The sequence below is a fragment of the Bos mutus genome, chromosome 4 (genome assembly GCF_027580195.1).
Source record: "Bos mutus isolate GX-2022 chromosome 4, NWIPB_WYAK_1.1, whole genome shotgun sequence".
NCBI lineage: Eukaryota > Metazoa > Chordata > Mammalia > Artiodactyla > Bovidae > Bos > Bos mutus.
Window position 1 is genome coordinate 105,721,158 of NC_091620.1, and position 25,694 is coordinate 105,746,851.

General features: G+C 41.2%; 1 protein-coding gene across 5 annotated transcripts in view; it reads right to left on the reverse strand.

The window, feature by feature from the left end:
• Positions 1-5,109: 5,109 nt before the first annotated feature.
• The window catches only part of ASB4 (ankyrin repeat and SOCS box containing 4), a 271,537-nt gene continuing 250,952 nt past the window's right edge, over positions 5,110-25,694 (reverse strand). For 2 of the 5 annotated variants that reach the window (XM_070369828.1, XM_070369827.1), the window contains exons 6-7: positions 22,530-22,643; positions 14,814-21,351 (exon numbers count right to left, since the gene is read on the reverse strand). In XM_070369828.1, coding sequence (XP_070225929.1) covers positions 21,163-21,351; positions 22,530-22,643 — 303 coding nt within the window. In that variant the 3' untranslated portion in view covers positions 14,814-21,162. Of the gene's footprint in view, positions 5,223-14,813; positions 21,352-22,529; positions 22,644-25,694 lie in introns of those variants that run through there. The other 3 variants (XM_070369826.1, XM_005888181.2, XR_011464041.1) reach the window with 3 other exon arrangements.

Here is a 25,694-nt window from a genome sequence, read left to right on the forward strand (position 1 = left end):
CTCTGTCCATGGGATTCTCCAGGCAAGAATACTGGAGTGGGTTGCCATGGCCTCCTCCAGGGGATCTTCCCAACCTAGGAATCAAACCAGAATCTCTTATGTCTCCTGCAGTAGCAGGGCGGTTCTTTACCCCTACCACCACCTGGGAAGCCCAGGAAATAAGATTAGTTGTATGTAAAAGATGCTGAGAAAGAAGTTTGGGTTTAGTTTATATTTCTCTCTTAACTATTTATCCAGCTAGTATAAAATATGAAAAAGCTTTTCTAGTGGCTAGAAAAATTTGCCCCCAAATTTGGCTCACCATCAAAGATGATACCATTGATACACATGGTTCTTAAGATCAGACCTGCAAAAAAGTCAAATAACTCATTGTTAATTTTCAGGATTTATTTTCTTCACTTTTTATAATAGTAGTTTATTTAGTATAAGTATATTGTGTTTCTCTTGCTATTAATTCAAATTAGAATGATAATGTATGTTTAATATTTAATTTTTGGAATCTAGTTCATATTATATGTTTATACATTTTATAGGGGAAATCTACCAAATATTTAGTTTCAATGATTTTTGAAAATTTTGCCGAATTCTGAACATTGTTTTTGAATAAACAAGATATTAATACCAGGATATCAATACATTATGAAATAAATATGAAAATACCAGTATGTCATTCTACTCCAATAGTGTCACTATGATATTCTGCAGTTCTTCTTAATCATGGCACTTAACTACTAGCTCTAGTTGACTATACAAGTGAAAGTTTAGGATTTTTCCTGATACTCCCCTTCCCAATCCCTCTCTCTCTGAGTAACTCATTATTTCTTCTTCCCAGGGGTGTCTTCTAACCCTGCAACTGCAGAAAGGGGGAAACAGCTACTTCTTGAGCCTCAGCTGTGTTCCCAGCCCTGTGTTCCATGCTTTACATAATCATCTCACTTAATCATCATGATTCGGTGTGGTCCTTGTCGCAACCCCCATTTTATAGCTGAGGAAGTGGGTGCTAAGCAGGGTTGATGGCACATGAACTGTAACATTGCTGGAGTCTTCTGGCTCTGTGCCTAGCAAGCCCGGTGTCCTCTTCCTTCTGCTTCACCACATCAGGACTTTCGATTTCCTCATTGTGTACTAAGTCTGCAGAAATTGCTTTATTGCACCCCTGTACAAGATACTTCATTTTTAAGAACTTGAAGTATCTTTCTAATAATTAAATAGTATTTTATCTTCACCTAAGTTGGAGGTGGGAATAGATGACCTTTCAGTTCAGTTCAGTCGCTCAGTCGTGTCCGACTCTTTGTGACCCCGTGAATTGGCAGCACGCCAGGCCTCCCTGTCCATCACCAAATCCCGGAGTTCACTCAAACTCACGTCCATCGAGTCGGTGATGCCATCCAGCCATCTCATCCTCTGTCGTCCCCTTCTCTTCCTGCCCCCAATCCCTCCCAGCATCAGAGTCTTTTCCAATGAGTCAGCTCTTCGCATGAGGTGGTCAAAGTATTGGAGTTTCAGCTTCAGATGACCTTTAGGATCCTCTCATTCCCTGAGAGGGTCTATGAAATATAAAGGCAAATGCCTAAAATAGCAAAAGGAATGTGGTGAAACAATCCAGAAAACATCCTGAGAAGAACTTCATGAGGAAAACAGAAGACATCATGAACATACTATGTCTCTCTTAAAGCAAAAATACAAATTGAGCATCTTACTTGCTCTTTGATATTGAAACATATGGACATTTTCTGAGTATTTATTCTCTTTAGGTGACTAGGAGTAATGATATCTTTCATTTGTGAAGCAGTGACTATTTGCTAAGCACTTCACATTTGTCAGCAGTTTATTGAATACTGTGAACTCAGCAGGGTTCAAACTTCATAGGGTTTTATTTTTCTTCAATCACTGCTTTAAAACATGCTCCATTGAATCCCCCCTTCCCAAGACTTTATGGCATCTCCAGCAGATGCCAATTTCCTGATCTTTTCAGCTTCTAAAAGACATACCCCAGCACTTTCCACTTCCATTTTCATCCAATTTAAATGTCCATCTCCTCTCTGGATCCAGGGACAATGCTGAGGCATGAATGTGGGCAAGGAGAGGGGGCATCTCTTCCTGATCCCCACCCCCTGTTCCTCAACCCCCCCAACCTGCCCCCCCACATCTTCTGAGTCCTTTGCTGTGTTGAAGGCTGGGAGGCAGCATTCTCAAAGGGAACAGAAACTTTCTTTTTTAATACTTACTGGGTGCCATTGTGAGTTCTGCCGTCCCTCATGGCAGCCAACCAAATGCTGCACCTCTTGGAAGATCCTCTGGCAGGCTCATCACTGAGAGGCCACCTCTCATGGGAAAACCAGCTCCAAGGGACCTTTTCCAATCTCCCTCAACTCCTGTCCCTATATAATCCACCCTACAGACTTTTACTGTTGGGGTCTCTTCTCCTAGTCACACTTCGGGGTGTGGTTCCATCACAGTAACTCATGCTTTCCATGGTATCCACTCCTGCCAGATAATGAAAATGTGCCCTATTCCCCTCCTGCCCATTTTCTTTACCCCGAGTTTTCCCCATAAACCTCTTTCCCTTTGCTCAAATAGGCACAAAGTGCAGTTTAGCAAATCCATTCATTGCATAAGTAGGTATCCAACTGAAAAATGAGATTCCAGGCTCAACTTCTTGTGGGCAACCTCCTCCCCAATCTCTACAAATCACTCTTGAGGCACCCCCATTGGCTTATCTTAGAAGGACCACCCTCCAAGGGAGGAAGGAAAAGACATGGAATTCTTTCTAAAACTGAAGATTAACAATTCAATCGTTCTCTCAAGATAAATGAGTTGAGAGTGATAACGAGGGCAGCAGAATTTGCATCTTAATAAATCCCAGTCATCTCTTTGTCCTCTATCATCTATTTGTCCCCAAATTTGGAGCCAAGTTGCCAGTTAGAGACAATAAGTCCCTCTTAGTATCTTATCATACTTACAGAGTTATGTGTGAACTCCACACAGTTCTGAAAGATAGCTATTGTTATGCCTTAGGAGAGTGAAGCCCAAAAAATAATCAGTGTTATGTTGTAAAGGCAAGGATATTTCCATCACCTCCCACCATGCTCGGCACATGTGTGTGCGCTCCGTTGCTTTAGTGGTGTCTGACTCTTTGTGACCCTATGGACTGAAACCCGCCAGGTTCCTCTGTCCAGCGGCTCTTCCAGGCAAGAATACTGAAGTGAGTAGCCATGCCCTCCTCCAGGGGATCTTCCCCACCCAGGGACTGAACCTGCGTCTCCTGCGTCTTCTGCATTGCAGGCAGATTCTTTACTACTGAGCCACCACCACTGGGGAAGCCCATTTGGCACATAATAGGGCTCAGTGAATACTTACTGAATAAATAATGTGAAAAGCCAAGATCACACTTAGGAAGTAGAGAAATAGCATTCAAGGTCAGTTCTTTTTGACCATCAATACCTCCCTAAATAAAGTGTCATCCTCCCACCAACCCTGATTATAACCACAACTCAGTGTCATAACAGCTCCTTCAGTCTGACTCAGATGTATCTTTCAGTGAATTACCTCATTTCTCTCCCCATATTGGAATCTAGCCCCAGGAGGGTTCCGTGCACATACATGTGAAACCAATTAGCAGGTCCTAAGCACAGAATGAACTTATCCTGCCTGGGCTTGGCTTTCTATATTTTGCAGTTGCATATGGTTGGTGAAATCACTCCATGGCAGGATCTTTAACTCTCACACAGATCATTCTCTCCTGAGCTTTTCTATTTTAAGTTGCTTAATAAGCAATGAGGGTCTGTGTGACATTTATCATCTCTTAATTACTGTAGGTTCTCAACTTTAGCGCTAGAAAGGCTGATGAGTTACTTATTAGGATCTTCAAACTCAGAAAGTATAGTATGAATGAATGAGTGCACGGATGGATGGATGGATGGGTGGCTGGGTGGGTGCATGGATTGGGTAAATGCCAAAATTTCAGGTAGTTGACACCATGCAGTTTTATCTTGGTTAATCAGAATTCCATAGACCAAAAAGCAGTTGAATTTTTTAAACTTAGAGAACTCTGCAAGCAGATTTTAAACAAGAAGCTATATCCTATACAAATATAGGGAATATATTAAAAAACTCACTTTAAAATATTTATTTTAAAATGGACACTTCCCTCTTATAGGCACTTCAGAGAGGAAAAAAATTTTTAATATTTGACTATAGAGTTGAACCAAATGGAGACACTGAGGATTTAGGAAGACTCTGGGGAGGAGTACCTCTGAGAGAAGATAAATGTTTTTTCAACACTTTGCCTGCACTGGTTGAATTTCAAGTAACCTTTGTGTTCCTTGCCAGAACTACAGCAGAGGGCTAGTGTGGGAGCGCAGTCTGTACCTTTTATGAAATGGAAAAGACTGGTGGTTATTCTCCTCGGATGTTGCCTCCAAGGTTCACAGCCTGAGGCTAAGAGAAGCAAAACAAACAAAGAACAAGGAATATATTTGCATTTGCCTTTGAATTGCCTGACTACAGTGGCCCAGAGATAAGTACTAGTCTCTAGTAATTATTTAAAAACTACCCAAGGGGTTGAGAAGTGCAGGGAAACAGTCTGTAGGCTAGGTCTGGAAGGCTTGATGAGCAGGGATGGGGTGGTGGTGGCCACCCAGCACCACACAGGGTCCCCTTCTGGGGCGGGAAAGAGGCCTTGGTGTCTATTCTTGGCAATGAGCTAACTCTCTCATAAGTGTCTGGCAACCAGCCAGAAAGAACAGGGTGTTCCTGCTGAGTGTATACAGGGCTTCAAAAACATGTTTTGTGTGTGCAGCCCAGTAGGCACAGCCTGGCTTAGTCACTCCTTGTCAACTACTGCCTCTCTGGACTGTCAAGAGGAAGAGTTTGGCTCAGACCTGCTGTGCAAGTCCTGATGTTTCTGACATGCCCAAATATTCAGTGCAGAGATGAATTTTTAGGGAAACTGAATGTGCCTTGTAGCCCATGGTTCAGTAAATATTCTGTTGCCAGGAGCAAATATAGACTGACTTTGAGCTAACCTCCCATTAAGGTCACAAAGGCCTCCTTTACATATGTGCACCTGTTTTTCCAGGGTTAGAGCATCTGGCTTGGCATGGTTACTTACCCTGTGGGAGCTAAGATAAGGCCAATTAAGCTCCAGCCCTGGGCACTGCCAGCTTGACGGGACTGACTCACTCCTTGCTCCTCAGATGGCCTTTTCAGGGGAGTGAAATCTGAGCAGAAGGAGAAATGAGTCAGCCTGACTTAACAGACACTTGAGGGGGTGTTCGAGGTTTCCAGTAAAAAGAAAAGGGTGATCAGAATGGCTTTTGAGCTCCTCGGCTGTGTGGGCAGGTAACCCAGGTCCACATGCCTCAGATTCTAACAGCAAACAGCAGCCAAAATATTGTGGAATATCTTAGGGACAAACTATTGCAGATTATAAGACTTCATCATTATAGGCCTCTCCTTGTAGATAAGGCAGGTCCATAAAAAATGGGGGCCATGATAGAACTTTCTGGAATCAAACTGTTAGAATTTGTCCATCTTTGAATATATTCAGCACTTTCTCTAACCACTCCTAACACACTTTCCTAGAATGGTCTTGCCCTGTGGTTTACTGAACACACAGGCACAGTCTTACCATACTCTCCTCTCCGGTCCCCCCACCCCCATCTCTGTCAATAACTTTCTCCTAAGTGTCATAACTCTGTTGAACTTCTCTATCCTGCCGTTTCACTAACCCCTCAAATTGAACTTGTCCAAAATTATTCTTGTCATAAGAAACAGTAGAATATTACGGTTTAGAAGCAAAACAAAACACCTGGGTATTGATATGGGACCAACCAAGCCTGAATCCTGCCTGTACCTCTTAATTAGCTATGTGATTGCATAACATCTCTGTGCTACAGTTTCATTGTCTAAAATAAATATAATAGTACTTTCATCACAGGATTGTAGGATTGTAGTGAGAATTAAATGAGTTAAATTAAATCAGTTCAGTCATTCAGTTGTGTCTGACGCTTTGTGAGCCCATGGACTGCAGCACGCCAGGTTTCTCTGTCCATCACCTCCCGGAGTTGGCACAAACTCATGTCCATTGAATCAGTGATGCCATCCAACCATCTCATCCTCTGTCATCCCCTTCTCCTCCTGCCCTCGATCTTTCCCAGCATCAGGGTCTTTTCAAATGAGTCAGTTCTTCGCATCAGGTGGCCAAAGTATTGGAGTTTCAGTTTCAGCATCAGTCCTTCCAATGAATATTCAGGACTGATTTCCTTTAAGATGGACTGGTTGGATCTCCTTGCAGTCCAAGGGACTCTCAAGAGTCTTCTCCAACACCACAGCTCAAAAGCATCAATTCTTCATTGCACAGCTTTCTTTATGGTCCAACTCTCATATCCATACACGACTATTGGAAAAACCATAGCTTTGACTAGACGGACCTTTGTTGGCAAAGTAATGGCTCTGCTTTTTAATATGCTGTCTAGATTTGTCATAGCTTTTCTTCCAAGGAGCAAGTGTCTTTTAATTTCATGACTGCAGTCACCATCTGCAGTGATTTTGGAGCCCGAAATCATTGTGTTTAAATGAGTTAAATACAAGTAAAATGATCAGCACCATTGTATTTGCAATAATAGATGTGCTATAAGTAACAGTCAAGAGAAAAATGAAGTAACACATTTAATGGTGAATCCTATATTTAAATGGTCAAGCTATTAATAACAAAAAATAAAAAAGTGAAATTACAGAACCCAGAGTTGCGGAGCGTTTTTGACAGTTAGTAACCAGGTAACCTGGGTTAAGTCACACAATATTTCTGATCTCCAATTCCTCACAAAAAATAGGGATGGTATTAGTAGCTGACAAATGTCGGCTGCTGCCTATGTGTCAGGTATTACTGAAGCACTTTAGAAGCATTATAAATAACTGGACAAAGATTTAATAATCATTTCAGAATAATCACTGATAATAGAGGATATAATATTCTTCTATTCATTCATTCAATAGTTGTGTAACTCCTACTAAATGCTACCATTTGAGACTCAAAAGGAACAAATCGCATAATATTTGAACAGGCAGTCCACGAAAGAAGATAAACAAACACCCAGTAGGCACAAGAGAAGCTGTTTAACATGATTAGCTCTCAGAGAAATGCAAATTAAAAACTACAAATACATATCCATGCACATCCATTGAAACAGCTAAAATTAAAAAGGCTGATACCACTAAATGTTGATAAGAATGTGCAGCAGCTAGAACTCTCATGTATTGCTGATGGGAGTGAAAAAATGTCCATAACTTTGAAAAACCATTTGGCACTTTCTTATGAAGTTAAACATATGCCCACGGACTGACCTTTTGATTCCACTCCTAGATATTTACACAAGGGAAATGGAAACATGTCCACAAAAAGACTTCAGCAAGAATGTTTATAGCAAGTTTGTCCATTGTGTTGGTCAAGGTTCCCCAGAGACACAGAACCACTAGGCTGTGTATATGTATTCAGAGAAAGATTTATTTGTTTGAAAGAACTGGCTTATGTGATTGTAGGAACTATCATCTGAAGTCTTCAGGGCAACCTGGAGACCTATATAAGAGTTAATGCTTTAATTCTGAATCTGAAGGTAGTCTGGAAGCAGAAATCCTTCCCCTGAGGACCTCAGTCTTTTTCTTACAAGGTCTTTAACTGACTGTATGAGGCCCACCAATATTATGGAGGATAATCTGCCTTCATAATATGGAGTATAATGAGTATGAGTACACTCTAAGCCTGTTGATCACTTCTAAAAAAATACCTTCACAGTTGCATCCTAGATTGCTGTTTGACCAAACATCTGGGTATCATAGTCTAACCAAGTTGACACATAAAATTAACCATCATCCATTATTACCTCAGACTGGAAATAACCCAAATCTCTATCAACAGGAGAATGGATAAACATATTGTGGTGTGTGTGTGTGTGTGTGTGTTTTAAGTCGCTTCAGTCATGTCCGACTCTGTGTGACCCCATAGACTTTAGCTTGCCAGGCTCTTCTATCCATGGGATTCTCCAGGCAAGAACACTAGAGTGGGTTGCCATGCCGTGCTCCAGGGGATCTTCCTGACCCAGGGATTGAGCCCAAGTCTCTTCTGTCTCCTGCATTGGCAGGTGGGCTCTTTACCTCTAGCGCCACCTGGGAAACCCAAACATATTGTGGTATTTTCATACTGTGGAATTACTACTAAGCAAGAAAGGGGTACAAACTACCGATGTGTGGGAAAATCTGGATGAATCTCCAAAACACTCTGTTGAGAGAAAGAAGTTAGACATCAAGGAATACATACTATATGATTCTATTTCTATGAAATTCAAGAACAGGTAAATCTAACGTCTGGTAATAGAAATAACATGATGTTGCCTATGGGATGTGAGGATTTATTAGAAAGAGGCAGAAAGGAAAATTCTGGGGTAATATGTGTTCTTTATCTTTATTAGAGTATTTATTACACAGCTATATATGTTTATAAAAATTCATCCAATTATATAAAGGTTGTGTATATTGATGTATGTAAATTTTACCTTAATCTTTTGAAAAACAGAAGTTCTTTCCTTTAAGAAGCTTATAGCTTAGTTGGGGAGAGAGTAGGCAGACTGATGATATGAGGCCCTTAACATCACTCATATGTATAATTAACCTAGTTAGCTTATTAAGATTTTTTAAAGAATTGGTGGGGAGTGGGCACTAGTATTTCTTAAAATGACCCCATGAGGTCTGGGACTTTGACTATTATTATTTACCTCTGAATCCCCAGCACCTGCTACAGGGACCAGCTCAACAAACACTTGAAAAAAATTCTATATTTACACACACACATACACAGAGAAAAGAAACAAAAAATGAAAACAAAAAATCTGTGCCAGTAATTATCACCTTCTTTCTATCTCTTCCAGCTTTTTATCTACATAATATATGACCGTGAGTCGGTGAGAATCTTGAAAATAGAACCCAGAGATGACAGAAGTTTAATCTTGCCTATCAACTGTGGGCGCTGGCCGTCTACACACTGTTGAGGAGGATTCAGTGGCTGCGTCTGTGTTCAACAGGAGTGTCTCAACTGGTTAGACCTGCCTGCCGCAGATGGGAAAAGGACATGCCACCCTTCTGCTATCTCAAGAGAGCTCAAATTTAAGCACCAGATAGAGTGAAAAAGTTGGCTTAAAACTCAACATTCAGAAAACTAAGATCATGGCATCTGGTCCCATCACTTCGTGGCAAATAGATGGGGAAACAATGGAAACAGTGACAGACTTTACTTTGGGGGGGGGGCTCCAAAATCACTGCAGATGGTGACTGCAGTCGTGAAATTAAAAGATTCTTACTCCTTGGAAGAATAGTTATGACCAACCTACACAGCATATTAAAAAGCAGGGATATTACTTTGCCAACAAAGGTCTGTCTAGTCAAGGCTATGGTTTTTGCAGTGGTCATGTATGGATGTGAGAGTTGGACTATAAAGAAAGCTGAACTGAAGAATCGATGCTTTTGAACTGTGGTGTTGGAGAAGACTCTTGAGAGTCCCTTGGACTGCAAGGAGATCCAACCAGTCCATCCTAAAGGAGATCAGCCCTGAATATTCATTGGAAAGACTGATGCTGAACCTGAAACTCCAATACTTCGGCCACCTGAAGCAAAGAACTGACTCATTGGAAAAGACCCTGAGGCTGGGAAAGATTGAAGGTGGGAGGAGAAGGGGATGACAGAGGATGAGATGGATGGCGTCACCAACTCAATGGACATGAGTTTGAGTAAACTCCTGGAGCTGGTGATGGACAGGCAAGCCTGGCGCACTGCAGTCCTTGGGGTCACAAAGAGTCAGACATGACTGAGCAACTGAACTGAACTGCATATCTAAATAAGAAAGGTAAACTATACATATAGAGGCAGAACTTGTTCAATGAGTTAGTCAGCCCTGTCCCAAGGCAGAAAAAAAAATGTAAGGACTATTGAAGACCATCTCAAATATCAACACATTGCGAGAGGACCCATAGATTTATTTAGATGTATCCTGTGTTTAGAAATGCACAGATTTCCTCCTGTGCACTGCAATGCATACTGATGGCATATTCTTGAATAGATGTATCCATGCATTCTACTTACCTGTTTGCTAGACCTGTGTGTGTCTAAACGTTTCTAACATGTGTGGGGCCTACAAGTCACTTTGTTGTTGTTGTCTACTTGCTAAATTGTGCCTGACTCTTTGGACCCCATGGACTGTAGCCTGCCAGGCTCCTCTACCCATGGGATTTCCCAGGCAAGAATACTGGAGTGGGTTGCCATATCCTTCTCCACGGGATCTTCCTGACCCAGGGATCGAACATGGGCATCCTGCATTGGCACGTGGATTCTTTACCACTAAGCCACCAGAGAGGTCCCACAAGTCATTTATAAACTTACAGAGTTCAGCAGGAAAAGACAAGCAGGATAGGATTATGATAATAATCACCACTTTATAAATGTTAAGTATGTGCCTGGCATTGTACTAAACATGCTCATTTCTATTTACTTTCCCATCAACTCTACAATGAGGTGATTACTGCCCCTAGTTGCAAAGAGAGAAACTGTCCCAGAGGGAGTGAGTGGCAGAGAGGAATTCTGATCCAGTGTGGCTGACTTGCTTTGTTCATCCATGTGGCCAGCTAGCTTCTAGATGATCTCGGGAAGCAACTCTTCTGCTCTTTCCAAAAGGAAATACAAGATTTCACTGAAGAGTTGTCTGATGGTGCAGCAATATGTGGGTTTCCTGGGTGGTGCAAGTGGTAAAGAACTTGCCTGCCAATGCAGGAGATGTAAGAGATGCGGGTTTGATCTCCTGCCAATGCAGGAGACATAAGAGATTGGCAGAATTTGCCTGCCAATGCAGGAGACATAAGAGGTGGGGAAGATCCCCTGCAGGAGGGCATGGCAACCCACTCCAGTATTCTTGCCTGGAGAATCCCATGGACAGACGAGTCTGGCAGGCTATGGTCCACAGGGTTGCAAAGAGTCAGACACGACTGAAGCAACTTAGCAAGCACACACACAGCAGCATGTGGGATGCTAAGAACCGAAACTGGTGACCAGGCCCCTTCTCTGGCACTGCCAAGGCAGACAGACCTGAATCATGCAGGTCTCATCTTGGAAACTTTTCTCATAACCTCTTTGGTAGTTTTTGCTTCAAGCTTGACCCTTATCTCTAACCTGTAATCTATTGCTAAGAAGAAAACAAATTCCTCCATAATTGTGGCTTTCAGACTGAGAACAAGGAATCAAAGAATTAGACAGGGAGAAAGAAGCATAAAATGTCCCAGTTTCTGCATGACTTATGTGTCACCTTCATGCATCCCGAAGCAAAGTTGCAGGAGATACTGCTCTCATCAATGACTGACAGTCACAAGACTTCACCAGCATTGCCCCGGCATAGCCCACACTCAGATCCTGGCCAAGCAGAGGCAGCAAGGACACTAAAAAATGAGGATAAGAGACAAGAAGGGAAGGGAAAAGGAGAGAGAGAGGGCGAGAGGGAAGTAGGACAGAAAATAGAAATCAGACGAATGGAATTACTAATGACATTGTCCATTTCCATGCCACACGGAGAGAAACTCACTGTAATTTTTTTTTCCTCCGGATTATGTAAAACAGGATAGAACACTGTGGTTTTAAGATCTCTTCCTTATTCACAGATCAAAGGGCAGAGCAGGTTTCTTTGAAACTGTAACCAGGAGATTAATGAAACTTGCTGTGGATCTTTTTGTCTTCTTTGAGCTTTCCAGTTTGGTTTTTTTTCAGAGATGCATTTTTTATTTTTATTTTAACTTTTTAAATTGAATGGCATTGAAACATGTATAATATCATATAAGAAACGAATTGCCAGTCCAGGTTCGATGCAGGATACAGGAAGCTTGGGGCTGGTGCATTGGGATGACCTAGAGGGATGGTACGGGGAGGGAGGTGGGAGGGGGGTTCAGGATTGGGAACACGTGTACACCCGGGGTGGATTCATGTTGATGTATGGCAAAAACAATACAATATTGTAAAGTAATTAGCCTCTAATTAAAATAAATAAATTAAAAAAAAATAAAACTGGAAAAAAAATTGAAGTATAGTGGATTTACAATGTTGTTAGTTTCTGGTGTACAACAAAGTGATTCCGTTTTCAGACTTCTTTTTTCTGTTACAGTTTATTACAAGATACTGAATATAGTTTCCTGTGCTATCCAGTAGGACTTTGTTGTTTCTATGTTCTGTATGTGTGTCTGCTAATTCCAAACTCCTACTTTATCCCTCCCCCTCCTTCCACTTTGGTAATGAGCTTGTTTTCTACGTCTGTAAGTCTATTTCTATTTTGTAAATGTGTTCATTTGTAACATTTTTTTAAGATTCCACATATAAGTGACATCATATAATATTTGTCTTTTTCTGTCTGACTGACTTCACTTAGTAATGGTAATTTCTAGGTCCATCCATTGTTGCTGAAAATGGCCTTGTTTCCTTCTCTTCGTGGCTGAGTAATATTCCATTGTGTACGTATACCACATCTTCTTTATCCATTCATCGGTTGATGAACACATAGGCTGCTTCCACGTCCTGGCTATCGTATACAGTGCTGCTGTGAACACTGGGGTTGCACGTATCCTTTTGAAATAAAGAGTTTTCTCTGGATATATGTTCAGGAGTGGGATTGCTAGATCATATGATAACTCTATCTTTCCTTTTTAAGGAACATCCATACTGTTCTCCATAGTGGCTGCAACAGTTTACATTCCAACCAACAGTATAGGAAGGTTCCCTTCTCTACACACCCTCTCCAGCATTTATTATTTGTAGACTTTTTGATGATGGGCATTCTGGCTGGTGTGAGGTGATACCTCATCATACTTTTTATTTGCATATAATAATTAGTGATGTTGAGCATCTTTTTATGTGCCTGATGGTCATCTGTATATCTTCCTTGGAGAAGTGTCTATTTAAGTCTTTTGCCCACTTTTTGATTAGGCTTTTTGAAAAAAAAAAAAATATATATATATATATAGAGAGAGAGAGAGCTGTTTACACTATCTGTATATTTTGGAAACTAAGCCCTTGTAGGTTGCATCATTTGTAAATATTTTCTCCCAGTTCATAGGTTGTCTTTTTATTTATGGTTTCCTTTCCTGTGCAAAAGCTAATAAGTTTGATTAGGTCCCATTTGTTTATTTTTGCTTGTATTTCTTTCACTTTGTGAGACTGATCTAGGAAAACATTGCTACAATTTATGTCAGATAATGTTTTGCCTAATGTTCTCTTCTAGGATTTTTAAAATGTCATACCTCATCTGTAAGTCTTCAAGTCATCTTGAGTTTATTTTTAGAATTGAGACCTGACGGTAGTTCCAAAGCTCGGATTCACAGTAGGGAGAACACTCTCCTACACTACCTCTTTCAGGTCAAACTGCCAAGAGCAGAGAACCATTAATGAAGTCGGATTGGAACAGTTTGCTTCAGAGACTTGGTACCACAAGAAAAAAATCATTGCAGTAAAAATGCAAAAAAAAAAAAAAAAAAAAAAAGGCCATGGTCCATGCCAAGCATGTCTTAGAAGCTCTACGTGTTCTCAGGTATATTCTAGATAATGCCTCCCACTAAGTAGACTCATGCACCATCTGAACATTGATTAGGGTTCAACTGAACACCAGACACTTAAGATGCTTTACATTTAGTTCCCAAATCAGATAGTTAATCACTAGTTAATCAAATAAAGAAATTGACCCATGGGTTAAGAAACTAGCCCAAGTTCACACAGATATTAAGTAGCACAGTCAAGATTAAAACTCAACTACTGGATTCCAAAATTCAGATTTTTCCTCCCATGTCACCCTGTTTTGCTAATGCATGGGAACAAAGCTTGGCAGTTTCTTTGTATGTATCTTTATCGTAGAATCAGTCAAAGTTACTTAGAAACAAGTCAGTGCTACCTGAGCTCTCCCTGATGGATCACCTTATGAAGAGGCCTTTCGTTGTTCCTTTGACTTCAGCAGTACTGGGAGTTCTGGGGTTCCTGAAGGGCTGTAATTATGCCAGTGCTTCTGTAAACAATTTACCAGTTGAACACTGCTGTGGCAAGAATTGTAAACAGTGCTCAAACTCCCAATTTTGTGTCTGTTCCCTTTATCCTCTTTTGCACTGGAAAAAAGGTTTCCCTTTTTTAAAAACGTTTCCCAATTTAAAAAATTCTTTAGCTTTTTGATATTTAAAAAAATGCAAGGCTATCATTCCTTTCTGCTCCAGTAAAGTATTCCATTTGATTGGAGTGTCTTACATGGGAAGAAAAGAGTTTATTAATCTAATGCTTGATTTTTTTTTTCACAGCTAAATCTTCAGAATTGTAAATTTTTTTGTCATGGACGAAGAGTTGAAGGTAATGGTAAAGGCAGTTATATTTATTAAGCATCATGAAGATGCTCTGAAAATCATAAAATATATGTTATGTAGTTGTATCATAATTATTAGTACTGTTAAAGCTATAGGGGTGGAAAAGAATAATTATGATAATAATAATATTCCATTGATTTCCCACGGTGCTTCCACATGGTTAAAGATATCTCCTGACTTGATCCCACCCACCCCTGCCAACCTCACTCTCCACTCTCTACAACAAATGTTCATCTTTTACTTGCACCAAGCTTGTCTAATTGATAGTAAATGCTCACTGCATGTTACAGTTCTACGCCTTCACCGAGGCTACTCACCTTAAGCTCCACCCCTTCCACTGCCCTGTTCTTACTCAAATCATTACCCAACCCTCCCTTTCTTCAGGTCACAGCTCAGGACCACTGGCCTGACCACTGGTCCCCAGTGACCCCTCTCTTCCCTCAACACTGACAGCAGTTCTCGGCTGGACCACCCCCTGAGACCTCACTGACTTATCACGGTCTTATGCATGGTTTATGCATTTGCCAAAATCCCAACAAGAAATGAACTGCACACTCAAGGGTGACTGAAGAGAATTTCATCAAGGAGAATAGTAGCTTAGGAGAAGGGCTCATTGCAGGAAGTGTGGCCTTGAGGAAGGAACTCATCCACCATCAAGAGAAGGCCCAGCTGGGAAGGAGCCAGGACGTGTCCCCATCTCCATCCCCTCCTGCTCTTCAGCCTCCTGATGGTTTTCCCATTGAGTGAAACCACCAAGAAGACAGGGGGAAGGAGACTGGCTGATGCAGCCCATTAAAGTCACCCTGCCGGACCCTGAACAGGGGAAAGAGAGAATTTGTGTTCTGAAAGGCAGCTGAGTTTATTTGTCTTGCTTCCTAAATTAAATTGACTATAATCTCCATTAATTTCCACCTCTTCTCAATCAGAGACTTTCAGGTTCCCTGAAATCTGATATGGGGTAGTGAGTAAACATCTTCTCTTGTGACTCTGGGCAATGACTGGGCACTGGGAGCTTGAGAAGACCTCTGGTACCTAACTTCTACTTCAAAGCCACCCAAAACACCACATGAGGACAGTTCTGCTTTGTCAAATCTTCCACGCTTGATTAAGCACTAAGAGCGAATCCACTGGTGTCTTTAATTTAAGAAGTACAAGGTAGCATCATTATTTTATTTCCTTGGCTGGATTAGCATATATTTGCATAGTTGTTATACAATATCATTGAGGCATACCTCTATGTGAGAAAACCTATTACTAAATCAGATATTTCAGCACACCTAATCAACTCAGTGTCACTAAAATTAAAAAAGAAAGAAAGAAAAAGGAAAAAAAAAAGAGAAAAGAATCAACTGCTTCTTGGAGGTTGTTTCTTCATATTTCACACACTGCTTCTCACTGGTGACAAGTGTAACCAAACATAAAGTCAAGTCACTCAGTTGTGTCCGACTCTCTGTGACCCCATGGACTCTATATAGAGCCCACCAGGCTCCTCCGTCCATGGGATTCTCCAGGTAGGAATACTGGAGTGGGGTTGCCATGTCCTTCTCCAGGGGATCTTCCGACCCAGGAATCGAACCCGGGTTTCCCGCATTGCGGGCAGACGCTTTACCCTCTGAGCCACCAGGGAAGCCCAAATATAGGAGGAAGGCAATTTGCCACTGAAATACAGGTTTTGAAAATCATTTCTAATCAACCATTTTATGGCAGGTTGACAGAAAAACAGCTCCGTTAGATAGCATCTAACTTTAAAAAACCCACTGTATACCTTTTATTCTTACTACTCAGTAAAAACACAAACAAATAGACCAAAAAGACACACAAAACCTTGAGCTACTGAAAGTGAACCTTGCAGGAATCTGGTATCAACACTCCCTTCTTCTGTCCATATTTTGCACAGAACCATACGTGTATTAGTACTGAATAAACCCTTGAAAGTGAAAGAATAATTAAATTAAATCCTCCAACCCTTCCTGTGCATTCACTCTGATGTGCAGTAACCCTCACTGCTGGGAATCTGAATTGCCAATCTATACTCCTCCTGTTACCAAGATAACTTCCTCCTCTTCCCTCAGTGAAGATGGAAACAGCTGATTGACACTCTTTATCCACATGATAAAGTGATTCCGCAGCCTTCAGGAAATGGCAAAAGGAGTCATTGCATCCTTGATAAACCCACTTTAAAAAAGGGCAAAATTTCACAAATTAATCATTTTGCCTGTTTGCTAATCCTCCACATCAGTGTCATTTCCATCTCTGGCCCCCAACTCAAAAAACCCCAAGAAGGTCAGGGACCTGGTCTGTCTGCTCGTCCGTTGATTCCCAGCTGCCAGCAAAGTGCCTGGTACGTAGAAGAAGCTCAACAAGCAATTCCAAAAGTGAACAGAAAGCTAGCACAAGTCACCTTCAGCTGCAGCTTCACTCAATCAAAGTGTTACTCAGTGGTAGGTAGCTCTCCCTAAATGATAATGAATATGACAGTAACAAGGACAACAGTAATATTAAAGTCCTTACTGAATGCCATACCCTGCTCTGTGTTCTTTAATGGACTAAAGATTTAACCCTCTGATGCATTAGACATGCCATTTCCACATGTGGCACCTTGGCATAGTGACTGTTTTAGACTGAAGGAGTTCAAGGAAACGGCAAAAACAGGCAGATCATGCTGACCATTCCTGCCCCTTATTCCCTGAAATAGGTCATAAAACCCTCCTTCAGGAGGTGTTCTCCCTAAATCTGGAGGAAAGGAGCACCCTTATCTTCTAAGACAAAGGGACATCAAGAAGACTCGTAACGATGCAATACTGCTCAGCCATAAAAGGGGAATGAAACTGGGTCGTTTGCAGAGACATGGATGGACCTAGAGACTGTCATACAGAGGGAAGTAAGTCAGAAAGACAAAACCAGATATCGTACATTAATGTATATAGATAAATGGAACAGATGATCTTATTTGTAAAGCAAAAAGAGAGACACAGATGTAGAGAACAAATACATGGATACCAAGGGGGACACGACTGAGCGACTTCACTTTCACTTTTCACTTTCATGCATTGGAGAAGGAAATGGCAACCCGCTCCAGTGTTCTTGCCTGGAGAATCCCAGGGATGGGAGACCCTGGTGGGCTGCCATCTATGGGGTCATAGAGTCGGACATGACTGAAGTGACTTAGCAGCAGCAGCAGCAGCAGCAAGGGGGAAAAGCGGTGGTGGGAGAAATTGGGAGATTGCAATTGACACATATATACTATCAATGCTTGTATAAAGTAGGTAACTAAGGAGAACCTGTTGTATAGCTCAGAGAGCTCTACTTAATGCACTGTAGTGACCTGAATGGGGAGCAAGTCCAAAAAGAAGGGGACACGTGTATATGTATGGCTGATTCACTTTGCCGTACAGTAGAAACTAACACAACATAATAAAGCAAAAATTAATTTAAAAAGAAGAATCCTAATGAATAGTTAGGATTCCCAGGCGTTCCCTAGTTTACCACACTGACCTCATAGTCCTTAATCTATCATATTTCTACACAACTACCCACTTACCATCAAACCTAGTATGAAAACACTCAAGGTTGTTTCTTCAGGGTCTTCATTTCCTTATAAAGGCTTCCATGTCATGTGCCACATATTAAATATATGCTCTTTCCTCCTGTTAATCTGTCTTTGTCAGTTTAATTTTCAAGACCCAGTCAGGGACCCTAAGAGGGTCAAGTAAAACTTTTCCTTCCCTGCACTTCAAAGTGATCATATAAAAGTTTTATGAGGTAGGTGCCACTACCATCTGCATCTTTACAAATGAGGAAACTGAGGCATGGAGCAAGCATGTCATTTCCCCCAGATAACAGGTCAAATTAGGCTGAGAGTCAGGATAAAAACTTAGGCATCAGAGCCAAAACTTCTAACACTTCACTGTAGTGCATCTGTTCACACCCCAAAGAAAATGACAATGAATTCCTTCCATCTACTAGATCTGGTGTCTGCGTTTCAAAAAAAAATAGATCATTGGATTTTTCTAAAAAGTTTTGAAAGTGTGTAGTTGAAAACAATCAATCAGCTGAGTAACAAAAATATAAGGCTCAGCTGTTTTTTTTCCAGTATTGATAAGCCACTGCAAACGGTCCGCTACTTTTTTCATCCTTAGAGTTGGCTTTGACTGCCGTGTTTTTTATTGGAGACCACTGGGTTCGGGATGGAAGGACAGTGACAGTGTAACGCTGGGTGAGTTAAAAACAGAGCCTGTGTGTCTAGCTAAGAAGGGAGAAAACAGAAAGGGTGGTCTTTCCCTCATCTCAAAGACTCTCTTTCACGTGAAAGATTCTTTTTCAATTATATCACGAGGATATCATTTCCTCTGTTGCTCCTGCTCATGGTTGCTTGAATGATGAGAATGAAAAGAAATCAGAAACCCAAGAGGACAGAGGACTACGCTTCAGCACGATTTCTTTATTATCGTTAAAACACTTTTTTTGTTCTCAAAGCAATCACCTGTTTTTTACTTGTGTTTACCCTTTACTTTCTTTTAAAATATTATTTATTTACAGGCATATCTTCTCATTCTTTTTTCTCAATGTGGAAGAAAGCAATGAATCATGTAGAGTTCTTTAGTCTAACTGCTGAGGAGTCCGTTAGGAAAAAGTCTTATCAACAGATAACTCACAAAGATGAAAGGAAAGGGAAGAGCTTTATTTAAGTCCTCTAAATGAAGGTTCAAAGGTGAGGAGAAACAATTTTAAATCTACAAAATAAACCATCCAAAACAAGTTGTTCTGTATCATACACCAGATTAACAGACCGTCTAAGCACAGCAGGCAGCCGGAGAAACGTTATTTCCCCAGGCAAGGAACATCCTCTCTCCTTTCGTCCTCAGCCTCAGCATTACCGTTTAAGTCAGCATCACAAATATTTCTCCAGAATACTCCTGAAACTGGGTGGGGGTGGGCAACAGCTCCACCTGGCATTCTAGAATGTGTTCTACACCACTTGCTGCATGCAAACTGTTTGTTCTTTTTAAGGATCATGTTTTATATGACTAGTTCACACATATACAGTATTCTAGTCCATAATACAGATCTCATTTTTGTACAAAATATTCCTCCCAAAATATCTGAGTAGAACTGATACTTTAGAAAGATTATTGCATCTACATTATTTTTCCTACACAGCCCCAGGAGGATGCAAATCCCAAGATGTGAAGCCCAGTCTAGATGGCAGGCTAGTGGAATATTTGACCTCATCTCTACTCAAAACTCAAGCCTGTAAACTTCAACCAGATGGAGACACATACACATGTACATACGCCCCAGCCCTGGAAAAAAAAACTCTGCTCACAGCTGGCAAATAGGTTTATTTGTGCTTAATTACTTCTGATCTAAGCTCTAAAACGTAATGCTGAAAGTCTCTGAGCATATCTAAAAGTGACTAGCAAGAACAAATACGTGAAGTGAAAAGTAGCCTCATAAACCATGAAGTCCAAAGGCTAGCCATCTACATTTCTCTTTCTGCAAACCGTTAACAAACCTGATTAACACACTAGCATTTCCAAGTTTCTCAAACTTCTACTATTTTCAAAGTGTTTCTACGTGCTTTCTGCACGCAGCCATCACCAGCAAAATTCTCATCTTCTAGCTAAAATGCTCTGAAATGTCAGTCTCTTACATGAAAAGACTAAAGTAACCAGACTAAGTCCTTTCATACATTTCCTCGCACACATGTTCTAAAACTTCTTTGTCACATACACGGGAGCCATTGAGTGTGCAATATTTTCCCCAAGGAACCTGGGACAGTACAAGGCAGCAAATGATACGAAAATAGAAATATCTAGATGTGCCAGGAAACTGAGAGTGAGTCCTTTTCCATGCACACTCACAGCAGCCAGAGATCCCCTCTGCTTCACACTATCCCTTCACTCTTCATCGTCAGGCTTCAAAGAAAACCACACTTCATATCAGAAGCACGACTTACAAAGGGAGGCACTGAGAATGAACCTGCATCTGTGCTCGCCCCCGACACCTGCCACTGCAGTTCCCAGCTGAAATGTCTGGATCCTCTGCTAAATGACGACGTCCTGGAAGGCTGGAGTCCTTGCTTCGGATTCACCTTTGCATCTCCGGTCTTTGGCTCAGTGAGAGTGCGTTAACATGAATATTTTGACTTTCAAGTGGATACGTCTTTGTTTTTCACTTCTAATTTGCTTCTAAGAGCCCCTTGTTTTGACTCTGCTCACGCTTTCTTCACTGAAAGTAAGTTGAGGAGCTCAGTATGGGGAAAGGGGTTGGCAAAACTAGCAACAGTAATTTCTGCTAAGTGGGAGAGGGTGGAGGACACAAAGATTAAGAGGCCTATCACGAGCCTTGCTTGTTGGCAACTGAAGGGTGATGTAAACTTATTACTGATACGGGAGAGAAAATGAGATTGGTTGTAAGAAAACCTGGGTCCCCTCTCAAATGAGATAATACGAAAATTTTTACAACATTATAGCAGGTACCAAGTAAGTGCACTGTATGCATTATTATTGTTACGTCAGTACCTTCTGAATCTGCTCTTATTTTTGAGAATACCTTCACTTTACCTCTGTTTATTTCCCCTCACCATGATACCCTAGGATTAATGACACAGTGTTTGCAAAGTGTTTTGACATCCCTGAGGTGTTATAATCAACCCAAGTACCATTTTATTTATGCAAACTGTGTCTACCCAGCGAGTCCACTTGAAGATCTAGGATTGGGAACTTCTGCCTCATAAGGCTTAATAAATGATTCCCTCCGGCTCTAAAAGCAAGTACTTTTTCAATGACAATGGGAGGGAAAGCAAAGGAATTACTCTGTGACATCTGCTGTGTAACGTTCTTCGAATGGCGCATCTTGATAAATGCATGAGAGTCCTTGGAGAGTTACTGCACACGGTGAAGAGAGAGTGGTAAAAATCCCAGTGTCTCTGAAAAGGAAGGCAAGACATGTTAAAGTCAGAAAAGCCTCACTGTTTACATCAATAGAAATCAACAGTGATGTGTTTAGTCCCTACTTTATATCTAATGGCAGCTTTCCACAGTCTCTGACAGTGAGGCAAAATTAAACATGAATAATAAAGCTAAGACAGGTTAAGCAACTTTTCAAAGCTACAGGCAGCTAATAAGTAGCAGAATAACATTACATTTAAGCCATTGGCCTCTAAGCCCAGTGAGCTCTGCCCTCTGTGGCCAACACCTCTCCCATGCTGGGGACAGCTGTGGTGGCTAAAGCCAAGAAAAGAAGGCTAATGAAACAGCTGGTTCACAAAGGCAGCAAACTTCATGTGCAGCATGAGGACTCAGCTTTGCAAAGCTTCCTGCACGAGTCATCACAAAGTTGTTTTTTTTTTAATCTTATGTTATACACATTTTTACCACAATTTTATCCATCTATCTCTCTCTATATATATTGATGGCTGCATTGGGTCTTCTTTGTGGCGTGTGGGCTTTCGCTAGTCACGGTTCAACAGCTTTGGCTTGAGGGCTCTGGAGCTGGGGCTCAGTAGTTGCGGGGCACAGGCTTAGTGGTCCTGCAGCATGTAGGATCCCAGGGATCCATCCCAGACCAGAGATGGAACCCATATCTCTTGCATTGGTAGATGGACTTTTAACCACTGGACTACCAGGGGAGTCCCACCGTTTTTAATACTCTGTTACCTGCTTACTAAAGACTTTAGGATACTTAAAAGTGAATGAAAATAATCTATACAAAGCAGTTTATTAAAGTCAGTGACATAATCTATACAAAACAGTTTAATCTTCTGGTAAAAATGCTATATGAGCAATCCCAAATGATGTTGTTGTTGTTAAATTCATCTAAATTGATGGGGAAGAAAGTAAAACTGTCAACTTTATATAATTGTTCAACTTGCCCCTTAATGGAGAAATTCCCAAGATGCTCCTAAGTGTTACATACCTATTTATTTATCTATGCTCACACCTGCATTTTAGAATCCTTTGTCTCATATTGGAGTGGCATTCTCAAATTCTTAAAGCATTCTCAAAACCCTTTTTTTTTTTTTTTAAATTAGAATTTCCTGTACTTCCATTGTGTTCTGGAAGTCCTGGGGAGTGAAAACCCAGAGGAAGTGAATGGATGCTTTACCTCCAAGTCATCATCAGGTATGGCTCTTTTCCACTTCACGTTCCACTTGATGTGTTCATAGGCGTTCACAACAACTTCAATTGCTCTGGGATATGAATGGCAGGCCTGTATCACCTATGGAGACACCACAGAGTTTTATTTGTTCAGTGCACATATATGACCCGTCCATTCCACTCACAGAGACATCAAGGCTTCATGGACCTATAAGCCTCCTTTTAGCCCTGAAATGCTCTGACAAAGTCTCAAGCTTTTGAGTATTCACACACTGCCAGCTCCTGTGGTAGATGGGAGGATCAGAAACATAAGACTTATTTCCTTCATCATTTGGGACAAAGTGAAAAAGAGGTTGCTAACAAACAAGATGGAAGTCTGATGAAATGCATGTCCTGCCTGTAACTGAAGCAATTTTGAGAGAGGCTGATCTCAAAATATACTTCCAGAAGTCTGGGAAACTCTTCTACTTCTATAGAAAGTTTTATCAGCAAAAAGCTGAATATTCATAAACCAAGAACTTAAGCCTACTGGTGACTATGAGGTAACACAAACTATAGAGCAGTGTGAATGTTGATCAAAGGCATCTTCCCAGCACAATGCCTAAAGAGGACCTGTGTCATATTCCAAACTACACTCACTGCTATTTTCACCTTCATCAGCAATAAACGAAAGACTGAATGAAGATTAGCTCTTTCATTAGCATGCTCTGTTCAACAGTTCATTGGGCAACCACCACCAACAACAAAAACAGAAAGCTGAGTCAAGGAGCCAGCATTTCCACCGGGAGACACGAAGATTGAGCTTTAGGTTTTAGCTGTGAAAAGAAGAGAACCGAAAAGCAAAGGAGAAAAGGAAAGATATAAACATCTGAATGCAGAGTTCCAAAGAATAGCATGAAGAGATAAGAAAGCCTTCTTCAGAGATCAATGCAAAGAAATAGAGGAAAACAACAGAATGGGAAAGACTAGGGATCTCTTCAAGAAAATCAGAGATACCAAAGGAACATTTCATGCAAAGGTGAGCTCGATAAAGGACAGAAATGGTATGGACCTAACAGAAGCAGAAGATATTAAGAAGAGATGGCAAGAATACACAGAAGAACTGTACAAAAAAGATCTTCACGACCCAGATAATCACGATGATGTGATCACTCACCTAGAGCCAGACATCCTGGAATGTGAAGTCAAGTGGGCCTTAGAAAGCATCACTACGAACAAAGCTAGTGGAGGTGATGGAATTCCAGTTGAGCTATTACAAATCCTGAAAGATGATGCTGTGAAAGTGCTGCACTCAATATGCCAGCAAATTTGGAAAACTCAGCAGTGGCCACAGGACTGGAAAAGGTCAGTTTTCATTCCAATCCCAAAGAAAGGCAATGCCAAAGAATGCTCAAACTACCGCACAATTGCACTCATCTCACACGCTAGTAAAGTAATGCTCAAAATTCTCCAAGCCAGGCTTCAGCAATATGTGAACCGTGAACTTCCTGATGTTCAAGCTGGTTTTAGAAAAGGCAGAGGAACCAGAGATCAAATTGCCAACATCTGCTGGATCATAGAAAAAGCAAGAGAGTTCCAGAAAAACATCTATTTCTGCTTTATTGACTATGCCAAAGCCTTTGACTGTGTGGATCACAATAAACTGTGGAAAATTCTGAAAGAGATGGGAATACCAGACCACCTGACCTGCCTCTTGAGAAATCTGTATGCAGGTCAGGAAGCAACAGTTAGAACTGGACATGGAACAACAGACTGGTTCCAAATAGGAAAAGGAGTTCGTCAAGGCTGTATATTGTCACCCTGTTTATTTAACTTCTATGCAGAGTACATCATGAGAAACGCTGGACTGGAAGAAACACAAGCTGGAATCAAGATTGCCAGGAGAAATATCAATAACCTCAGATATGCAGATGACACCACCCTTATGGCAGAAAGTGAAGAGGAACTAAAAAGCCTCTTGATGAAAGTGAAAGTGGAGAGTGAAAAAGTTGGCTTAAAGCTCAACATTCAGAAAACGAAGATCATGGCATCCAGTCCCACCACTTCATGGGAAATAGATGGGGAAACAGTGGAAACAGTGTCAGACTTTATTTTTTTGGGCTCCAGAATCACTACAGATGGTGACTGCAGCCATGAAATTAAAAGATGCTTACTCCTTGGAAGGAAAGTTATGACCAACCTAGATAGTATATTCAAAAGCAGAGACATTACTTTGCCAACAAAGGTCCGTCTAGTCAAGGCTATGGTTTTTCCTGTGGTCATGTATGGATGTGAGAGTTGGACTGTGAAGAAGGCTGAGTACCCAAGATTTGATGCTTTTGAACTGTGGTGTTGGAGAAGACTCTTGAGAGTCCCTTGGACTGCAAGGAGATCCAACCAGTCCATTCTGAAGGAGAGCAGTCCTGGGTGTTGTTTGGAAGGAATGATGCTAAAGCTGAAACTCCAGTACTTTGGCCACCTCATGCGAAGAGTTGACTCATTGGAAAAGACTCTGATGCTGGGAGGGATTGGGGGCAGGAGGAGAAGGGGACGACAGAGGATGAGATGGCTGGATGGCATCACCGACTCGATGGACGTGAGTCTGAGTGAACTCCGGGAGTTGGTGATGGACAGGGAGGCCTGGCGTGCTGCGATTCATGGAGTCACAAAGAGTCGGACACGACTGAGCGACTGAACTGATATGATCTGATCTTAGACTAAACTGAATATTTAACCAACCTCTGATGTCACCATGAAGTCTGGACACATCTGACGAATCAATCATGCAGCCTTTATTAAGTGACAATGGAGGGATATAGGAGACATATCCCAGGAGTAAAATATACTGGTTTCTGGTGAGAGGCTTACTATAAGAATGAGAAGCAAAACACATAAATGAAACAAGGAAAGATCAGTGAAGATGTATGGTTGATTCATATATGTAAGTGTTAGGTTTGAAAAACAGGAATTATAGGAATTCCAAGAAGGAGAGCTGTGTGATTTGGGCTAACCAGAAAAGACTTCTTGGAGGAAATGAGTGCAACTGTAGAAGCTAAATGGTAGAAAGGGGTGTGTATGTGTGTGTGTGCAGTCATGGCTGCCTGCATGCCCTTAGAGACCTGTCTACAGGAGCAAATATAACAGTTGTTTTGAAACAGACTCGCTTCAAAGGTTATAAAAAAACACCACTTTA